The sequence below is a fragment of the Meleagris gallopavo genome, chromosome 3 (genome assembly GCF_905368555.1).
Source record: "Meleagris gallopavo chromosome 3, MGAL_WU_HG_1.1, whole genome shotgun sequence".
Lineage (NCBI taxonomy): Eukaryota > Metazoa > Chordata > Aves > Galliformes > Phasianidae > Meleagris > Meleagris gallopavo.
Genome location: NC_139406.1, coordinates 71,724,056 through 71,744,249, shown reverse-complemented (window position 1 = coordinate 71,744,249; position 20,194 = coordinate 71,724,056). Strand labels below are relative to the sequence as shown.

Sequence of the window (20,194 nt, the reverse complement as noted above, 5' to 3'; positions counted from 1 at the left end):
GAGCACAAGCTGAAGTCGTGGGCTTCAAATAGAAACCTATAGAAGCCACCTCCCTGTCACAGAATCATAGAATAGCCTAGGTTGAAAAGGACCTCAAAGATCATCTAGTTTCAACCCCCCACATGTCTTTTAGCATCTCCAACAAATGAAGTACAGGCTCCTGGGCAAGGTGCAGAGCATGCAAAATCTGAACTCACTGAAGCAAAGCAGGATTTGTTCCTACAAAGCAGATGCAGAGCGTTGCCAAAGAGATGCTGCAGGCAACTGAAGAAGTTGCTTCTAAATCCGTAACTGTATTCATTCCAAGGGTAATTGTTAATCTCACCCTGCATGCGTATTTATCCCCAGTTTTATTAATCGGTCTTGAAAACAAACACACCTGCTGTTCGTTTGGGGGGCAGTTGTTTTTCCCTGTCACCCTCCAAGGCCCACAGTTAAAGAAAAGTGAACACGTAGGCTTGAAGCTACACCATGTATTTGTAAATAAAACAATCTGACAGAATACAAAGAACAAAACAAGCCCTTTCTGGAGTTTGTAAGTAACGAGAGGAGTTGATGGCAAGTCTGTTTGGTGAAGTTTTAAGCAAATACCACTGAGGGATATGACTATTACCACAGAACACTGCTTTTTTTAATACTTCCTCAAAAAGTATGGACCACATACATCAATTTCAAATGAGAAATGAAAGAATCCCTCCTCCCCAAAAAACATTGGTTTGGTTACAGCTTCAGGGATCAGTGCAAGTTTCATTCACAGAGAAAAGGTACTTGAAGTAGATGCAAGAACATTCTGCAGAATATAGGATGTGACCCAACTCCTTTCCCCCACAAAGTGCTAGAGAGTAAGCACAACATATAAAAACACACAAAAAAAAAAAAATACACAGAAAGACTGAACCTTCAACAAAGTCTGACAGCATAGAAAAGGAAAACAATCGTATCAGGAAGAACATTTCTGTTAGTCATTAGAATGTATGTACAAGGGAAGTTTGCATTCTGAATCTGTACAAAAACTGAAGCAAACAAGTCTCTGTTCCTGAAACTTTTCAACATTCTGATTAAGATAGATACAAAAAGTAATCACAAAGCGTCTTCTCAGAATAGCCCATTTTCCCATTCCCCTGCCTTTCAAGGAGTGAACGTATGTAATTATTTATTTCAGTCTTTAAATACATACAGCTGTACATTGCTTATCTGACAATCTTACATAACCTTCCTGGTCCCCAGCATCTATCAAAGTGTTTTCTCCTTTTTGTGTTTATTGCAAAGCAGATCAAATGCTCTTCAGTGCTTTCAAAGAGTTATTTTCAGAAACTGCCCAAGCTAAAACCATTCCTTTACTTTCACCTGAAGTACTGCAGACAATTAACGCAGAGTGCCTCCCTGAAGATGCTGAGCGCATCATTAGCTACCAGGAATCTCACTGAGTGAGATGGCTTTGAAGAGCTTTGCTAACTTTTTTTTTTTTAATGACTGACTTACAGTGTACAAGAATGGGAGACTAGTGCAATATGCAGCATTGATTGTTTATTCAATAAATATTTAACCCAATTATTGCCACCAAGGCAAACAGTGCAGAAACTGTCACTTAAAGATACACAAAAGTTTAACCTTTTTTTTGTATAAAGTCAGTTGCTATTATATTCATACAACTATTTCAAAGATATTTTTCCCCTTCAAAATTGACATTACCTTTATAAAAATATAAAAACATAGAATTTGGGGGAGAGGGGCTAACATGTTTTTACAAGTCTAACCTTTACATATACATAGGAACATGACATTTCTGTATTAAGAAATAATTAAGAATAAAAATGAATACTACGGTAGAGACATTTTCTGCACTATCTTATTATAGTTCTTAAATATATCTTTCTTGGTCCTTGGGTACACGTTTAGAATGAAACAACTTGCATCTCACATGTATCCTGAGGTCAGCTGTGTACAAAGGAAAGCCAATTTCGTATGCAGATTTGCAGGCTGCTTGTTCAAGATTTGACATTATTCTTATACAAAGCCAGTAAGATTTGGGAAGAAAGTGAAAAAAAACCTCTCATCAATGTTTTAAGAAACAAGTTAGTGTCGCATTTGGGAAATATCTCCAAAAATATAAACTATCACAGCAAAATGCTATATTGCCCCACTAAAATCTCAGTATGCATTTGCCAGATTTTAAACTTCTAAACTGCTCTGAGAAGAAAGAGTGTGGATATCCCTGTGAAAAGTCACCCTCAGCTTCTCATCCCCAGGTCCCAGCCCACAGCACAGCTCCTGTGGAGAGAACCCCATCGAAGCCCACAGGGTTGGGCAGCTTTGGGGCTGCCTGAGTGGTGAGGGTGTGGGATCCAGTTCCCCTCAGCCTGTGGGTGTGCAGTTGAGAGCTCCACTTTGAACACAGCAGTTATTCTCTATAGCACCAGCAATCTCTCAGACACCAGCATCAGGTGAATACAGACAACACAGAATAGGATTGTTTCTTCCTGAATCAGCACAAGTGTTACAAGGCACTGCTTGGCATAGGAGGTCATAAATAAGAGCAAAACAAGAAAGTTCCCAAGTTCTGTGACACTGAGGTTTGTAATCATGTCACATTTCAACTCATCATATACCATGTTTAGAGAAAACAAATGGTTTGCAGGATTAACCAAAACATCACTGTTCTAAGCATGCTTACAGTTTCCCTCTCCATACCAAAAAAAAAAAAAAAGAAAGCCAACCCCACATAACACATTGATATGAAACATTAGGAAGCGTGGGTTGTTAAATTAAGAAAGTACTTTCTATTTTCCAATCTTCCACAAAAGTCTAACCTAGACATAACTCAAGTATAAGAAATTGGAAAACAATCTGATAACATTTACAACAGTCTATCCCTGCAGAGGAGTGAAAAATCTATTGTCTAGAGAACTCATAGATCGAGGCACATCGCAATTGAAGATATTCAGGCATATTTTATGGCTAGAACAGGATTTTTTCAGGGAACCTTGCTACAAGCTTCCCCAAAAGCAGCTCCATACGGTCTGAAACACAAACATTTGGTCTTTAATCACTACTGTCTTCATCATCATCATCATCAGATGCATCATTTAAAGAAGACTTAGGCGACTGGCTGTAGGAGTCCGATCTCGTGGACTGACAAGCAGTCACCTCCCCAGTAGAAAGAAGATCATAGCAGAAATCACAAATCCTCACAGGCTTGGAAGACTGGCTGGGGAGAAGGAACCTCTTCTCAGAGCAAGGCCCGCAGACGACAAAGCCGCACTTGCGACAGTGGTGACGACGGTTGACGGGGGTAAATTTTGCTTTCTGACAGCGCATACAGACAGTGGCTTCTGAGTCTGGCACCCAGACAGCAGCATGCTCATTGCTAGGAGTCTTCCCACTCTTGGAAAGCAAATCAGAAACGCACTTATTTATATGGTTCATCCATTCAGACTTCTCCGTAGCAGTGGCAGCATAAACTGCAAAAGACTTAGTAGGCGTCTTGATGAGCCACCCATTCCGCAAGTCTCCCTCATCCTGGATGGAATCGATGGTGACGTTTTCCAACGGGATTATGTGCTGTTTATTGTATTTCTTCTTCTGGATGACAATATTACCATAAACAAGAATGTCATTGAACAGGAAGAACTGCCTCGCTTTGGGCTTCTTCCTACACAGCTTCGTTAATACTCCCTCTCCGATGAGAACGCGACCAGGGATAGTCAAAGGCTGACCAGCTGCTCCAAAGCAGTTTTCCACTATACTTATTCTTCTAGTATTTGCCTCGCTGTTTGCCAAGCGATCCACCATCTTTCACAAGTATCCTAAAAGTAGGAAAAAAACAAGTTTGTAATTAGAACAGAACTGATTCAACAGCAGACTTCCAGAAGGAAGGCACCAAGCCCGCATTTCTGAAAATATCCAACAGAGCCTGCTGGCTCAGAAGTGCCAACTTGGGCTAGATTTCAATAAGTATTAACTCCTGAGAATTTTTAGCAACTGATTAGTCCTTTTTAGAAGCATAAATGTTCCATTCAGCTCAGCTGCTATCTTTATCAGACACACAGCACCTACAGTGCTGTTTCTGAGAGCTTCAGGCAACAGACTAGGAGGCTTCCCCTCTAGTAACGTTATTACATACATCTTGAACACATCTACATCAATCCCAATTACATAATGCACACAGGCAGTCCGCCACAGAGGAAAGGTCACACAGTTCCCCACTGCTCCTGACAAACAGTGAGTGACTTGCACTGGCTGAAAGTTCAGACAGGAAGGCTTTGCATGTCAGGAAATGCTGATAAAATAAGCTACAGAATAATATGTTCCAGTTATGGTTTAAATCATCCCCTTTTTCTTCCCCTAACAGCAAATAAAATCTTCTCATGAAAGGGCAAGACACTAAAGCATCCAAAGGTTAGCTATAAATAAGTTCCTGCAGAGATTCACACCTCTGCAACCAGCTCTTTAACCTGCTTTTAAGTCAGAGCTTTCCATACAGAGGTCAAAAAAGGAAACTTTGCCAGGCAGTTTCAGACACATCCCTACCAAGATCCTTGTGAGTATGGCCACAAACCCAGCTGTGTGCTCCACGGAGCTGTAGGAGAGCTGGCAGCAGCAAGCACCAACTCCACACCTTTCCCCAGACAGGCAGAAGACCGCTCTCTTGCCATGTGATTTAGCTAACACAGGAGTGATGCTCAATACACCCTTTAGCAGGATCCACGTCTTTACACAGGCTCGAAGGAAAGAGCAGTAGGAAACACCCCAGTATCTGTAACCTGTGTTTCCCAGCACAAATCCAGATTGTAGGGACCTCTGTATTCACTTATCTGTTCTTCCAGATTTACACTGCCTGCCTCCAGTATGGGATCACCCTTTAAATGAAACAGGGCTGGAGCAAGGCCTCACTGCTGCTCAGGCTAGCACAAACACTGAGCACACCAATCTTCTTCCTACAAACTCAGATACTTCCCTACAGAATAGCAACAGAACTCCTGTACAGAAATTCATTTGCAGACACATCTCTCATCAGGCCTCACCTAGATAAGTATGCTGCACTTACTCAGATTACATGAACCCACAGTTAAACGTGATTAAAAAGTTACCTCTAAGTAACTGCTTTAAAAGCTGTACTACCACTATGAAAAACAATTTCAATGAACAAACATACTAAGACAATTTCAACAAACAGACTTACTCAAATATAACTAAGTCAATCGTTTTAAAACTACGTACAATATATTCAACTATGTTCATTGTCGTTGTTCAAGAGGTGTCTGGATGACGAGCTACGAGATATGGTTTAGTAGCTTAGTGGTAATAATGGTGATAGGAGGATGGTTGGACTAGATGATCTTGTAGGTCCTTTCCAACCTTGCCATTCTATGATTCTATATGATCTTGTACCTATGCCTCACACTGAAGACAGAAGAATAGTTTCTCAGAGGTACTGTCCAGCATTTCTTCTGAATTGTCATTACACGTCTCATGACATGAGTTAAGCTATTTCAATATAGCAATAATCAGGTTCACAGCCTGATAGTGGAAGTACAAAGCTCCCCAAAATGAAGTCATTTTGATCTGCAGTCGGTCAGAATAAATCACAAACAGGTTGATAAAAGAAAGAAATGAATCAAGAAATGCAACTGTGCTGCATCAACGCACACGGGTAAGTGCACCCACACCACTTCCACCAGGTACCAGTCAAACCTAAAAACTGAATGAAAGAAAAAAAAAAAAAAAAAAGCCTGACCTCCTCTCCTGCCTCACCTACTGCCTTCCTATTTGATCAGATAAAAATATTTCCCTAGCAGTACGCTTAAGTCAGCTTTGCAGCAGATGATACACTTCTTTCTGGCCTTCAACCAGAATAACCACCTCTATCTTCACTAAGTTTCTGAGTGCTGAAATGCTTGTTGCTTATCTCTGAAGAGAAGACATGGAGTCCAAGTGGAAGGAAAAAAGGAAAAAAAAAAAAAAAAAACAAGCAACTCCCATTGCTATTCATCCCCTTCCCTGGCCAGATGTTCCAAACTGGTTTTTCCTGTTCCTAGTCTTGCCAAGGTCCCCTAAGTTTTGTCCATCACTCTCTTAAAGAGAGATGCCCAAGAAAGGCACTACTGAATCCCTACATCCCACAGCAACAAACTTAAAAGATGATAGAGCCCCACCCTCCTCATGTGGCGATGCTCATTTATGGTGAGGAGATGCTCTGCCAGGGCCAGGCACAGAAAGCAGGCTGGCTTAAACCCACGAGCAAATGAGTATTACAGTAAATACTGGGAGATTTTCCTTCCCCCGCCCAGAGAATAGCAACAGATTCAAGTTACATCAACATGACTCATTCTATTGTGTTTCTTTTTTTAATGACATTGTTATTCAGGCATACCCCAAATACACCTTCCAACAAAACCTCAGTTCTTTGAAGCACTCCAAGTCCCAAAACAAATACAAGCACATATAGATGTGCACACAACCTACATTTACCTGCTTTTTTCAGCATTAACATCTAGACACGCTGTTATCACTTTTTAAATCTCTACAGCCACCTACCACCATCTGCATTGGGGAAAAAGCTTAAATGAAGTTTTAGGAGAGCAACCAGCTTCACCTCTACTACAGCACTACTGGGAAGAAATTCTGCTGGTGGTCCCAGCTCCCAGCCCTCTCTCTACCCAGGAGAAAGCACTAAGGAGGGAATGCAGATGAGGTTACACAAGGCTTCCCGGTTTGTTTGCTGTTGTCCTAGGCTCAAAAAATCAAATTCAAAGAGCAAGGCTAGCAGCGAGGGCTAACAGCAACCACTGCTATCTCACAACACACAGCAGCACGCAGCCCTCCTGAGCAACTTGGTGCCACAATCCAACCAAGGGTCGCCTTGGGCTGCCACAGCAAGGGGTCACTCACAGCATCACCCAGCAAACCCCCATCCTCCGCAAGGAGGGGAAGGAAACTGAGCAGCAGAGCAGAGGGATGCTGAGCAGAGCAATGTGCTTCTCTGCTAACCCCTACCAACACACACTGGTGCTAAGCCTACATGTTGTATCACCGATGCGTAAATCGCAACAAGCTGAGTGATTCTGCTAGTTCACAGGGGATAAAAAAAAATAAAGCAAGACTAAAAACTACTCACAACCATACGTGTCACCGCAGCAAGCTCTTGGTGTGAGATGACAGCAACCCTCAAGCTGCACTCCTGCTCCTGCTGCCAGCAAAGAGCAAACTCGGCCCAAGGTCACCGCATGAGCTTTCAAAATACAAGTCCCTACGAGGAGAAAACGGGGGGAGAAGAGACTAAAGGTTTAATTTAATGTTCTCTAGGGCGACCTAAGAAAAAACAGCTCTAACAGGGAGTGTTTAATCATCACAGTAACTTAAAACTGAGGCACATGACTCCAGAACTTGGGCAAGGCTGTACTTTCGTCTGGTTGTTAATGACACCGCTCATGGGACTCCATGCAAGAATTTTGGACAAGTTAAGGACCATTAGGACAGACAAAAAGAAAAAAGAAATAGCATCTCTTCCACATTGAAGCTTATGTCTGTAATACTCAACAAATCCTCGCTCAGCAGTCTCAGCTAAGGTCACAAAAACCATAGGCTGCAGATGGATCCCTCCACTTTCTTCCAAGGAAAACATATGCTTTTTCACAGTAACAGAACTTCTGAAATAAGCACTCTGATGTTTTTCTCACAATGTTATGTCTTTAAATTCAAGCTTTTAAATCCTTCTGAAATCCTATGCGATGCTCATTTACTTTGACCAGCATTTTTTGAGAAGGAAGTCAGTTGAGAAGTGGACAAAAAGCCTGAAGAAGGAGAATAATGATTAGAAATAACCAAAGTCAGAAAATATTAGACTAGCAATAGAAAAAGAGAAGCTATCTGACATCAGAAGAGGTGCCCCCTCTTCTTCCCACAGGAACACAGATCTAGGAGATGTGAAACCAGAAGACACTACAGACTTTCTACTCTCTTGGTAAGTAAAACAACGGTGCTTTTGATCCCAAGAAGTCACAGTTCAAACCCATGCAAAAAATTATCCTTTACCAGCCTTTTACAATTACTGTCTTCTCTTAAAGCACATTCAGATATACTGCAGAAGATAACAGATTACTCACTGAGGCTAGGTGGCAACACTTCCTATGCTTTCTCTTGAGGTTTCCACTGTTGAACACTGTGAGAAGCAGATACTCGATTACTGCCCTCAAGATGCAAAATTTCAAGATCTGATCAAACAAAACAATCCCCAAGTGATGGAAAATTGCTGGAAATATTCCCCACATCTTCCCCAAAGCAAACAGGGAATAAGAAAGAACCATGGGTTTCAAAATGGCAGGCTAGACAAATCCACTTAAGGAAAGCAGAACTGTTTTACACATAGTATCTGTTTGTGGATGCTATGAAATCAGAACTCTCAAGCATAGAACTTCTATCATGTTTTTCTCATTTCCCACTTCTGGCATCCACACTCCCAGAATCACAGAATCACAGAATTGCCTGGGTTGAAAAGGACCACAATGATCATCTGATTTCAACCCCCTGCTATGTGCAGGGTCGCCAACCACCAGACCAGGCTGCCCAGAGCCACATCCAGCCTGGCCTTGAATGCCTCCAGGGATGGGGCCTACGCAACCTCCTTAGGCAACCTGTTCCAGTGTGTCACCACCCTCTGTGTGAAAAATTTCCTCCTAGTATCTAACCTAAATCTCCCCCGTCTCAGTTTAAAACCATTCCCCCTTGTCCCATCACTATCCACCCTCATAAATAGTTGTTCCCAAGCCCCTCTGCAAGAAGGGCTCTGTTTGTCTGAGAGGATCACCAGCCCATCACATCAGCTCCCATTTCTGCACACTGGGTGCAGTGTGGTGCCAGTTGCTAGTCGGAACAGCACAGAAATAAACAGATCATCATCTGAGAAAGATTAGCTACGTACAGCTGCACCACAAGTAAGTCTGCCAGCCTTTCCAAACAAAGAAATAGCAATTCTCAGGATGCTGCAATACTCTCTGTTCGCCCTCCTTCTGACATTTGCTCTCAGGAAGCCCATTTCAAGATAGGGATGCTGGGCAAAGGCTGTCTTCTCTGTAGGATAATAGACAATTTAAAGGTGATACGTTATTTCATGACACGAAGTCCCCCCACTTCATTACCCTATGCAGAACTGTCTGACATTAAGGTATTTTTACTTCTACTCACAAGAAATTTCACTTATCCACAACAAAACACATGTTCAGGAAGTCAGAAACTTCAGCAAATACATGGCACTCCTGGCCACTAGACTGATAATATCCTTGAAGTGGCTGCATATGAAACCAGTCACTTGACACACACGTTTCTTTTTGATGCAGCATCCTGATGATTAAACCAGCCTTTCCAAACGGAATACTTCTAAAGATGTTGCTTAAAAGAGAAGAATGCTTATCCTATGTCTCAGTGATGCAGGCTGCATACAGCTCAACAAAGCCTCGTTTCCCTACCCCACACACTGTGCAGCGCTTCCATGATCAGGGCTCCCTGCCAGACAGGCACAGAAGGCATGTATGAGAAGGACACAATCCCAACCCTCTGGCTCCTTCAGCAAAGCAAACAGCATCAGCACAGCTCCATTACTTTCTGACAGGGCAAGAACCAGCCTCATCCAGTGCACAGCCCTCGTCATCAAGTGTTAATTAATAAGCACCTGATTTTTAACATTATTGTGCTTCAGCATTCCTTGAAGGGAGGAAAATGCTACCAGCCTTGCCTTAATTGCTTGTTCATCCATCATCTTCATCACAATGAGCAATTAAGTTGCTAACAATTATGTTTAACATGTTATATTTACATAGACCAGGCAGGCTGGATTTTTCAGAGTCACGGTATCAGGAAGCAGGCAGCTCACTCTTTACTACATGCATTTACAATTCAGGTGACAGCTGTACAGGAAAAAAAAAAAAGCTATCTGTCAATATCTGAGCTGCTGGAAAGCATACAAGGGCTCAAAATCAACAGCACAAAAAGTCCATCTTGTCTAAAGCAGCAACGGAGCTTGGATGTTTCCAAGTCAGATTCAATAACACAAGTCCAATAAATAAATATCAGGAACCACAGTATCTGGTCACACCGCCTTTACAGGTGAAACGGGACCAGCACAAACCTGACTGTAACCTGTGAAGCAAGCGAGGAGAACTGAAAGGAAAAAAAAAAAAAAAAAGAGAAGAAACAGAAGAATGCTGAAGCAACAGAACAAAGAAAGGAGGCAGAAACAGCAGATCTAAGTGAAAGCACATAATATGCCACTGGTTTGTCCAGGTGTCGCAACAGCCCTTTTTCTTGCACCTGCATTTGTGCATACAGGCTCAGAACATACATTCCAGCCTGTACGTTCAGAACTAACCTACTTTCCTTCTTGCCCATGGAGAACATACTTTATAATGAAAGCTTCTGCTTTCTGGAGCTTTTCAATACAAATGAGAGTCAAACAATTTAAAGTTTCATCAAGTCTGATCCCACACCTCAAAGCTTTTGATAGAACCAGTTTCAAGCAGAACTCCATCCTGCTTTATTACAATTAATTACACAAGCTGAACACCCATGAAAGGTACAGAAGCTCCATAAGTCCTGTACAAACTCAAAGCAAGTAAACTGTAAAGGCAGACAAGGACCATCTGCAGAGCAGATACCTAATCGGCATTAAGTGACTGATTTGTAAGGAAACTCCTCTCTGGGATCAGAGGAAGAGCTCACCCTCTCCCAGAGGACGGCCCATCAGTGCAGTCACTTAGCATGCATTCCTGTTACATATGCTTTTTAGTAATAGGCTTCAAGTAATGGTTATACTCCATATTTTCAGGTCACACGCCTTCAGCTTTCCTCCTGCACTTTGTCTATGCAAGGAGGACACGGTAATTTGACTTACTAAGGAATAAACATGAACACAAAGGATTAAGTTACCCAAAGCCCTCATACAACCCTGTGATTTAAGGCTCTGACACAGTAATTCTCTGCCTTTTTGTGGAGGAACTCAGCTATGAAGGCACATCAGTACTGCAACAGTACTTTAATCTCTATTAGCATTAGAAGTAGTGTTCGTAAGTGCAACACTTGACCTTCTGCATTACTGCCAAACAAAACAGCCTGAATTTTTCATGTGCGATCTCTAACGCTTCGAAAATAGTTCCATTGGGGAAAACTGCTGAACTAAACACAAGCACAGCAGTAGTCCACATTTTTGAAGGTTAGAAAATAAATCAGCACAAGTCTTCAATCTCACCAATTCCACCTCCTACACAGCCTCCATCAACACGTACAAAAAGGGACGATGCCATCACTTGTCCCAAATGCTTCACCACACCATCTCTGCTGGCAAAATGAGGCGTGCTGCGCGCTCAGCTCTGAGAGCTGCAAGCAGAAGCCAAGCGCTCACACACAAACCAGCACTGCCTGTCGTGAGCCATGAAGGGACAAGGGCTGGATGAAAGATGAGACAGGACAAATCTACTTGTAAAGCAGTGCAGCCTCCTAACAAGCAGATCTCCAGTTACTCTGCTTGCAAAATATTCCTTAAAGCGCTTCACAAACTGCTTTGCTATCCAAAGGATGTTAATAACGGGAATGACAAAAGGAGACATCGTCAAGTGGAGGTATTCAAGGCCAGATTGGATGGGGCCCTGGGCAGCCTGGTCTAGTATTAAATGTGGAGATTGGTGGACCTGCCTGTGGTGTGGGGGTTGGAGATTCATGATCCCTGAGGTCCCTTCCAACTCGGGCCATTCTGTAATTCTGTGATTATGACACTGCAGAGAAATATGAAGCAATAGATTCAAGGTGGACACAACAGCAGAAATGACGCAATGAGATCCTCTGCAGTTCTCCAGCACAATTGTTACCCAGAATCTCTTCTGACCTTCAGAGACATGCAGATCGCAGGACAGAAAGTCAAACACTCCCACAAGCAGCTGTCCTAAGTCTCACTTCTTCAGGGCGCAGGCCATTGCAGCTCCTGTTTTAACGACATAACATCCTGCAGCTTAAGAATTCTTTGAGTACATTGTAAGGAATTTTAGAATACCCTAACTTAGAAGGAAGGACTGTCATTTCCTTTTCATTCACTGGTTGGGTAAGAATAGCTCAGGGAATGTAAATGTTTTTAAATGAAGAAAAACAAAAGCTTTATTGTCAAACTTGCAAGACAAGCCCATTACCCTTAACATCTCCCAGAGCCATTATCCAAGCCAGATAAAAATGCCTAGAAAGGCCTATTACATTTCCACTATGGAGACTGTTTCTAGGAGGATCTTTCAAACTATGTGACCTTACATTCCCCAGCCCACTCCCAAGTGGGTTTGGATACAGAAGCTATCTTTAGCAGGAGACTCCCCCCACCTGCTTAGCCCAGAATGGCTCGTGTGGATTCTGCGCACCGCCTTACCTACAGCTTGGAGTTTAATACAATCAACTTCAGCAGGGAAGAAACACTGATTTAACCTCCTTGTAAACTGACAGACGTGCCAAATGAGTCATAATGCAAACTAATCATAATGGAGACCGGAGGAAAAAGATGAGGCAAAGGGAAGCAGGCTTCAACCCATTAAAAAAAAAAAATATGCAGAACTCAGGAGTGCTGACTCCCAAAACTGTTACCACTGCTTTGTCCCTCTAAGTCACAATAACTTGCCTGACACTACTCCCAGGAGCTGTTTATCAGCATATTTTGGTCTCAAAAAAACAGAGCTTCAGCACTGCTGCTCTGTGAAACCAAGCAAGGTTCCTAGTAATGGGACACAAAGCCTCATTGGGGAAAGCAGTGAGGCGCAGGCAGGCGGGGGCTGAGCAGGATACGTGCAAGGAGCAGGGCACAGGGCCTGCCTCAGCAGCACAGGTACACTGAGCTCACACCATCACGCTGGGAGAAGGTGTAGAAGCCTAGGAGCAACGTTCCTGTAAAAGATCCTGCATCGTAATGAAATCAGCTGCTTATTGCCACTGTCAGGCTGCTATTTGTACCAAATTTTAGTAGCTGATAGTGCTTTTGTCTCCTGGCAGGACAGATGCCTATCTTGGAGCAGGAAGGGGAACAGCTCCCCAAGCCCCAGCCCTCCCTGTTTTCCCTTGCTCAGGATCACACCAGGATACCATTTCAAAACTAAGACATTTACACAGATTTGGTGCCCCAAAAGCTCAAGCTCTCTGAAGCAACAGCACAGACGGCCAGAGATGTTTTACTTTTACATGGTCAGCAAGTAGCACACTGCACATTGCTGTTGTGCTTAAGATGAGCATGGGATGAGGGCCGTGACAAAAGTCAACAGAAAGCACTTGACCAACTCTGGCATAAGCTGATGTTATATCAACACAGCACAGGGACAGGAATTCCCTGTCACAGCATATCTTTCAAATGGGGAGATAAATTATTTAAGTGAGCATTCTGGGAAGGTGCAGGGAAAGAGGCAGAGAGCATCATTAGCACAGAACGTAACCCGTTACCCAGTTACAGCAGTTCGGCATGAAGCGTCACCAAACCCACTTCACAAGCTTCTCTTCAAAATCACATTGGTTTAGTGGTAAGCATCAATTACTGCGTTTGGAGGCACATGTAGAGACACTTCCACACGTCACATGTCACATGTCAATGTTATACACCATACAGAAGTGCTTTAAGAAAAAAGTTACTACACGCTTCAGGCCAAAAACCAGTTCCAGGGAGGCAGGCCGCCTCTCCGACGAAGCAGAACAGGATTCAGAGGATTTGGTCCTCTGACATAAGCAGGGTCTGCTAGCGTGCTCCCTGCAGCATTGCCAATGAGTACATCAAGCTGCCAGCATTCTCATTACTTCCATCACCATCACGAGACTAGTTACTCAGTTTTAACAGTGGACTACACATAACTGATTACAGCATGACCACGCCATATAAAGAATTAGTGAGAGTGAGAAAAAGGCACGAGCCATTAGCTGCTAACAGGTAGCTACAACAAAAGAACTTGCTTTTAACCAGCCCTGCTTTGAAGCACAGCAAAAGTTTTTCCCTGCAGCCCCACAATTCTGAAGTACTGAAGTATAATCACATCATCACTATTTTGTTGTTTGTTTGTTTTAATTATATAAAATATTATTTTCATGTGCATGCATCCTTTAAGAATTCAGATGCCTTATTTGGGAAATAAAGGTTTCTTTAACCAGTTTGAAGTAGTGGGCATTCCCACAAAGGGAAGCAGGACCCAGGCCAAGCATCAGCACAGCCTCCAGCCACCCTGACTTTCTGCTGCTCTTGAACCCCAGATAAGTTTAGAAATCTCTACTGTGGGAGACATACCAAACGCTATGCTGTACTGAAGAATTACAATCAAGAGATTGGTAGCTGGTACATAACACAGTCAGATGCAGCACTTTTTCATTATTATAGTGGGGAAAGCAGAACAGCCAGAATATTTTGGCAGATGCAAGGGGCTCGGAGGTAGCTGGAACACAGCGTGGTGCTCAGAGCCAAGCACACATCCTGCCACACCTTGCTTCAGGACACCTGAAGGCACCCAAGGGCTGGAACTCCACATCTCTCTCCTCTGCCTCTAGCAATAATTAAATTGCATTTCTCCAGCAATATTTAAAATACACAAGCCATGCGTTGCATTGCTCTTTCACAATCAAGCGATGGGCAGAGGAAAAAAGAGAGGAAAAGAAAAATAAAGAGTCAGTTCCTGAAAGAATTCCTTAATCGTAACAGCTTAACTACATGGCCTTCTTAGGAAACGCACTCACCAGCCTTTGACAGCCTGTCAAATGCACTGTCGAGTTCTGTGGAAAGCACGTGGAGTGCTGGAGCACCCAGCACGATGCCATCCCTTGGTGCAGGAGGGGTTGGCAGCCCACTGCCCCTGCTGAGCACCAGGACCCATCGCATTGCAACATTGCAGCTCACTGCTTCCCTGGTGTCATCTTATGTGCAGGAACAGGACTGGGACAAGCGTTACTGTGTTCAAAACCTTCAAGATACAACTGTTTGTTCTTCTTTTCTACTTATACAAGATGCCTAAATGCGGTTGAATATGCAATATTCTGAACACTGTATTACTGTAAAATATCAAAATGCAAAGGGAAAAAAAAAAGAAAACAACACTTGAAAATAGATTTCAAAATCCTTAAATTATTCATTGTTGCAACAGAAGCAGGCAGAAAGTATCATTACACCCATGGTAGCAGCATTCCTATTTATGTAACACCAGAGAGCCAGAACAAACATATTAGTGCATTTTTGACTACGTAAAATATCAGGCTGAAAAAAAAAAATCATGAAACATACTACTCTGTTCAGTAACACTCGCACACAGTGATACTTCCTTTTGTAGAAAGAAAATCTTTGTCCAGCAGCTCTCATGTGGTCAAACAATTCTTCATGCACACAAACCCACTCACTGCAGCAGCACTACTGATGTGGGTAGGAATTTGCAGGACTCTACTTGCTAACACAGTTGTCATCAGGGCTTATAGTTTATGACAACGCCAAAATAATGGTTTAGATGTAAGCCTACCACACCTACCTACACAGCAGCTTTAATTCCCCTTTCAGCTGTAAGGAGTCCCTCACTAAATCATGAACACAAAGTCATTCTACAACAATAAACCCTGTATTTCATCGAATCACAGAATGGTTTGGGTTGAAAAGGACCACAGTGATCATCTAGTTTCAACCCTCCTGCTATGTGCATGGCCGCCAACCACCAGACCAGGCTGCCCAGAGCCACAGAGTATTTGCTGCACAAAGTTTTAAATACGTGATTCTACTTCAAAAGTCTGCTTTTACACTTGTTTATTTGCTTTCAGCACAATCTCCAGGTCGGCAGACTTCCATCAAATTACTGAATTACTGTGAGCTATAACACACGTATACAAGCACCATCCGTCATTAAAAAGCCACATAAAGCTAATGGAAAGGTAAGTCTGAATATTAAGAGAGCCTGGAGTATGTCACAAGCATACCTTTAGCACTTAGGCAGTAAGAACAAGCTTTAATTTCTTAATGCAGAAGTTAAAAGCAAGCCAACAACTTCCTTGCCTACTAACATCTAAGAACCTCACCCACAATTAACATCTGAGTCTCCTTATTTGACATCACCTGATAAGTGGTTTTTACATATAAATAATCACTGCCGTTAATGAAAACTTGTGTCTTAGTGAAAAGACACTGCTCAGTTTCTGGATGATCAGACAGCAGTAAGTCAATCCAGCTCTGAGCTCCCACACGCCGGTTTCCACTTAGTGTTTCAGGGATTTCCTCTGTGTGGTTTTCTCTGCAGAACAGAACTCAACTGCTCCAGAAGCCACATTAGCTATTTACATGCAGAAGAATTTGGGCTTCGTGCTTACAATGCTTTACTTTCACTGTGTTTTGGACACACGGCCTGAATGTCATTTTGAACATAAGCACAGCCCTAAAACATTAGGAAAAGAATTATTTAATGACTTGAGCTGACAGACATATTGATAAGGTTGGAATTTGATGATCCATGAGGTCCCATCCAATCTTTCTATATCCCAACCTGCCTTTCTACGAGTCTGCGTTGAGCTATGCAGGGATCCCTCACTGGATTAGTCAACATTATTCACACAACACAATTCAGAGGGAAAAAAAGCTCCTCCTGTGCTGACGAGCCCCGTCCTCCCCTCACGCTGTTGGGCGCAGTCTGTGGGGTCTCCGCACTGACAGCATTAAGCCTTTAAACGCTTTCCTTCTTTCAGAGAGCCTCAACCACACCAAAACACACCGTTCCGAACCGAAAGCTGGAGCGCTGAAGTTCTCCTTATTCCGGGAGCGAAAGAGGAACCGGCAATCGCGCTTCTGAAATCCGCCCCGGCTGCGGGGTTCGGTTTCAGGCCCGCCTCGTGCCGGCACAGCCCGTCCCGGAGCACGGCGGTACTGAGGAAGCCAAGGGAACCCGGTCCCGAGGGCCGCTCCGCTCGCTGACAACTGCAGCACCCGGGGACAGACGGCACACAGCACCCCGCAGCCGCTGCACAGCCAGCTCCCCGCCGCGCCGCACGCGTTTGCGTCCATAACCTCTCGGACGAGCGGCAGGCAGCGCTCCGCGGGAGGCGCGAGGAGCCGCGCCCCGCTGTCGGGCAGCATCGCAGCGGCGCTCCTCTCGGAAACACACATCCAACCGACCCGCTGACAGACGAGCCTCCGCAATTTCACCTCTTTCCCGCTGCTGCTTTTTAAATTATTTCTTAATTTAGGACCCAACTCACGCACCCCTCGAACCCGCGGACTCCGGGGAACCCCGATCGAGGGTTCCACGCACTTACGTAACGCCCGAGGCTGGCAGCTGCAGGGCTTTTTCCCCCTGTTAAAGCCCAACACCTCTCGGACGGGACAAACGGACAAACGAGCGCCCGCCGCCGCCCCTCCGCTTCCCGACAGCCGCCCGCTCTCCCCGCAGCGCCCTCCCGGCGAGGAGCGGCAGCTCCCGGCCCCGCGCCGCGCCCCCTCCCGCGGGGCAGCTCCCCGCCCGCCCGCAGCCCCCGGCTCCCAACATGGCCGCGACGGAGCGGCCGGAGCCCCAGCAGGGACGCGCTCCGTCAGGAAAGTTTCTTTCTCTGCCTCCCCGCCCCGCTCCGGCAGCATGAACCCGAGCGGAAAGCCGCCAGTTCCGCGCCGCCCTCACCGCGCTGCTCGCCCGGCACTCCGCGCTTCGGCAGCCGCCCCAACCCCGCCGCGTTCTCCCCGCTCGGCCGCGGTCATGCACCCGCCGAGGCCGGGCTCCGGGACACCGCCCGCGCGGGGCGGGGCCGCCGCCATCTTGGGCGGAGCCAGGCGGGCGGGAAGCGCTGAGGGACGGCCGGGAGCTGCTCTGCGGGGTGCTGCCGGCGTGCGGAGGGGGATTGTCGGGGCTCGAAAACATTACCCCAGTTTGGGGATTTGTTCGAAAGCGCCTTTCCATTCTTTGCATACCATCCATCTGTCGCTTCAAGCACCGTTTTCTTGAAGCGAACGAAAAGGACTGTCATGTTCTTTTTTTTTATCAATCCCTATGTAAACGTTTTGTAGCACACAGAAGGCAGTCGCTGACTTGTTTGAGTTTGAATAGCTGCCAGTCAGCTCGGAAAAACGCGCCCCGGCCTGATAGTACAAACTGTACCAGAAACATCACAGAACTCATAAATACAGAGAGGCAGTAGCACAACTCCAACACTTTGGCATTAATCTCGCCCTATGCAGAGGAAAGACTCGGCCTGCTGTGACATCCCTCCAATGCAATGCCTGCGCTTTGAAAACCAGCCTGAGGGTCTGCTTAAGGAAAATCTCACAAGAAACACTGTGGGTTTCACTTTCCCCATTTCACAGTGCAGCCAGTTGTTGGGCAACAAGGCAGGGTGACAGTTTTTCCCCATTTTCTAAAGGGAAAAAAAAATTAGTTAGACAGTGGGGCTTTCCTGTGGTAGCAACAAACCATTGAAATTTCCTAATTTCAACTGAATCTGTAAAACCTGGGACTTTTCATTGCTATTGCTTCTCCACCGCCATTTGGAATTTGTTCATCTTGATACAGTCAAAAAAATAGAAGGGAAAATAATAATTTTTTAAAAGTCACATAATGTCCCAAACAGATCTGCCCATTCTCAGAGCTTAGGAGTGTAAGGAGTCCTGTTTGGCACCCATTAACTTCACCCTGTCCCCAGTAGTGACTGCTAGTGGAGACTGAGGAAAAATACATAAAAATAGAGCAATTTCCTATTTGTCTTGTGAATTGAGCTTCTAAGGAGTCTTTTTTTTTTTTTTTTTTTGAGGTGTGGGCCTCAGTGCCTCAGTGTTAAAGAAGCTGTTGTTAATACACTGCTCTAAGAGAGACCAACTGATAATATTTCACATAGAATCACAGGATCACAGGGGTTGGAAGGGACGTCTGGAGCTCATCTAGTCCAACCTCTTGCTAAAGCAGGTTCCCTACAGCAGGTCACATAGGGAGGCATTCAGGCTGGTTCTGAATATCTCTAGAGAAGGAGACTCCATAATTTCTTTGGGCTCTCTCGCCCTCATATTTATCTAATTTTTTTTCACCTTCATAACATCACATGCAAATGTAATTATTATTTTAAAATTCATTATTTGATGATTGAAGGAAAATATATATTATCTAGGAAACATGCTACTATAATTTTGCTCCCATCTACTTCTGTTCATTCTGTAAGAGCCAGCAGTGTTTGTATTCTGAAAATTACCACATGCTTGCTAACCTTTGATCAGTACTTCATGGCAAACTCACCACGGCCAATTAATGGGCTGGCCAGAGCCAGGGATGAACCACGGAAACCTGTGTTAATCATTGCTGAACACCTTGATCCTCTGAGGATTCAGGTCAGCGAGCATTCTAACTCAGTCAGGTCAAGGTGGGATTAGAATTGTACTCTTGCCATTAAAAAAAAAAAAAGTTCATTGTAAAATAACCACAGGAAATACCTGAGTGATAAATAAGGACCTCACACTATTTTAATGGAGCTGTATTTAACATAAAATTGATAAACAGTGGTTATTTTTTGCATGTAACATTAATGAGAAGAGGCATTCAAAAGAAAATCTGATGTACTCAGATACAATTCTTCTTATACATTTCATCTTTTGAATAAAAACATGTATGGGCTTTCTTTTTCCTGTGAAAAGACACACCATTCGTTTCTTTCGTATGATAAAAAGACCAGTAAAACAGGACCATCTGTAATTTTAAATAATTGTAAAATAATTTCTGTGAGGTCACATTAATAACATGGATTTTTCTACATTAGAAATCTTCAATTTTTTTTTCCAAAGCTTTGAGAGTTACAGAAGCTACTGTTGCTTAGTGAAGAGCTTGTGCCAATGCATTATTGTGAGAGCCAGTATCTTTATGTGTACAACAGAAACTAAACTTCAGGAATCAAATTCAAGACCTCAGACTGATTCCCAACTTCCCTCAGTTAAAATTATTTAAACATGTTCTATACACTTAGACCCTAGTCATGGACTATAGCTCAGAAGGTATTTGTAATTTTTGTCTCAGGTTTTTGTTGAGCTACTGCCATTTATAAACATTACAAGACTTTAACATCTTAGCCTATTTTAAAAGCCAAAAATCGCAAACTGATCTGCTATTTCTCAGCTGAGATCAAGATACACTCAATGCAAGATTCTTCCTTCTTCCTCTCTGTTGTACTTACCACACAGATGAGACACAGCAAACACTATTTGGCACCAAAT

General features: G+C 43.9%; 1 protein-coding gene across 3 annotated transcripts; it reads right to left on the bottom strand.

Moving 5' to 3' along the window:
- Window positions 1–458: 458 nt before the first annotated feature.
- On the bottom strand, window positions 459–17,783 carry PLEKHF2 (pleckstrin homology and FYVE domain containing 2). 3 transcript variants are annotated; one of them, XM_085221444.1, is made up of 2 exons: window positions 17,628–17,783; window positions 459–3,806 (listed from the first exon to the last, which is right to left on the bottom strand). In XM_085221444.1, exon 2 carries the CDS (start codon window positions 3,790–3,792, stop codon window positions 3,043–3,045), a length of 750 nt encoding a protein of 249 aa, XP_085077570.1. In that variant the 5' UTR covers window positions 3,793–3,806; window positions 17,628–17,783; the 3' UTR covers window positions 459–3,042. The 3 variants fall into 3 exon arrangements, with proteins under 3 accessions (XP_085077570.1, XP_010707451.1, XP_010707452.1); XM_010709149.3 differs by lacking the exon at window positions 17,628–17,783 and adding an exon at window positions 17,269–17,452; XM_010709150.3 differs by lacking the exon at window positions 17,628–17,783 and adding an exon at window positions 7,118–7,730.
- Window positions 17,784–20,194: the final 2,411 nt, after the last annotated feature.

Bases quoted from the DNA above. Each gene is read 5' to 3' on its own strand.
- PLEKHF2 (XM_085221444.1), bottom strand. From the start codon at position 3,792: ATGGTGGATCGCTTGGCAAACAGCGAGGCAAATACTAGAAGAATAAGT.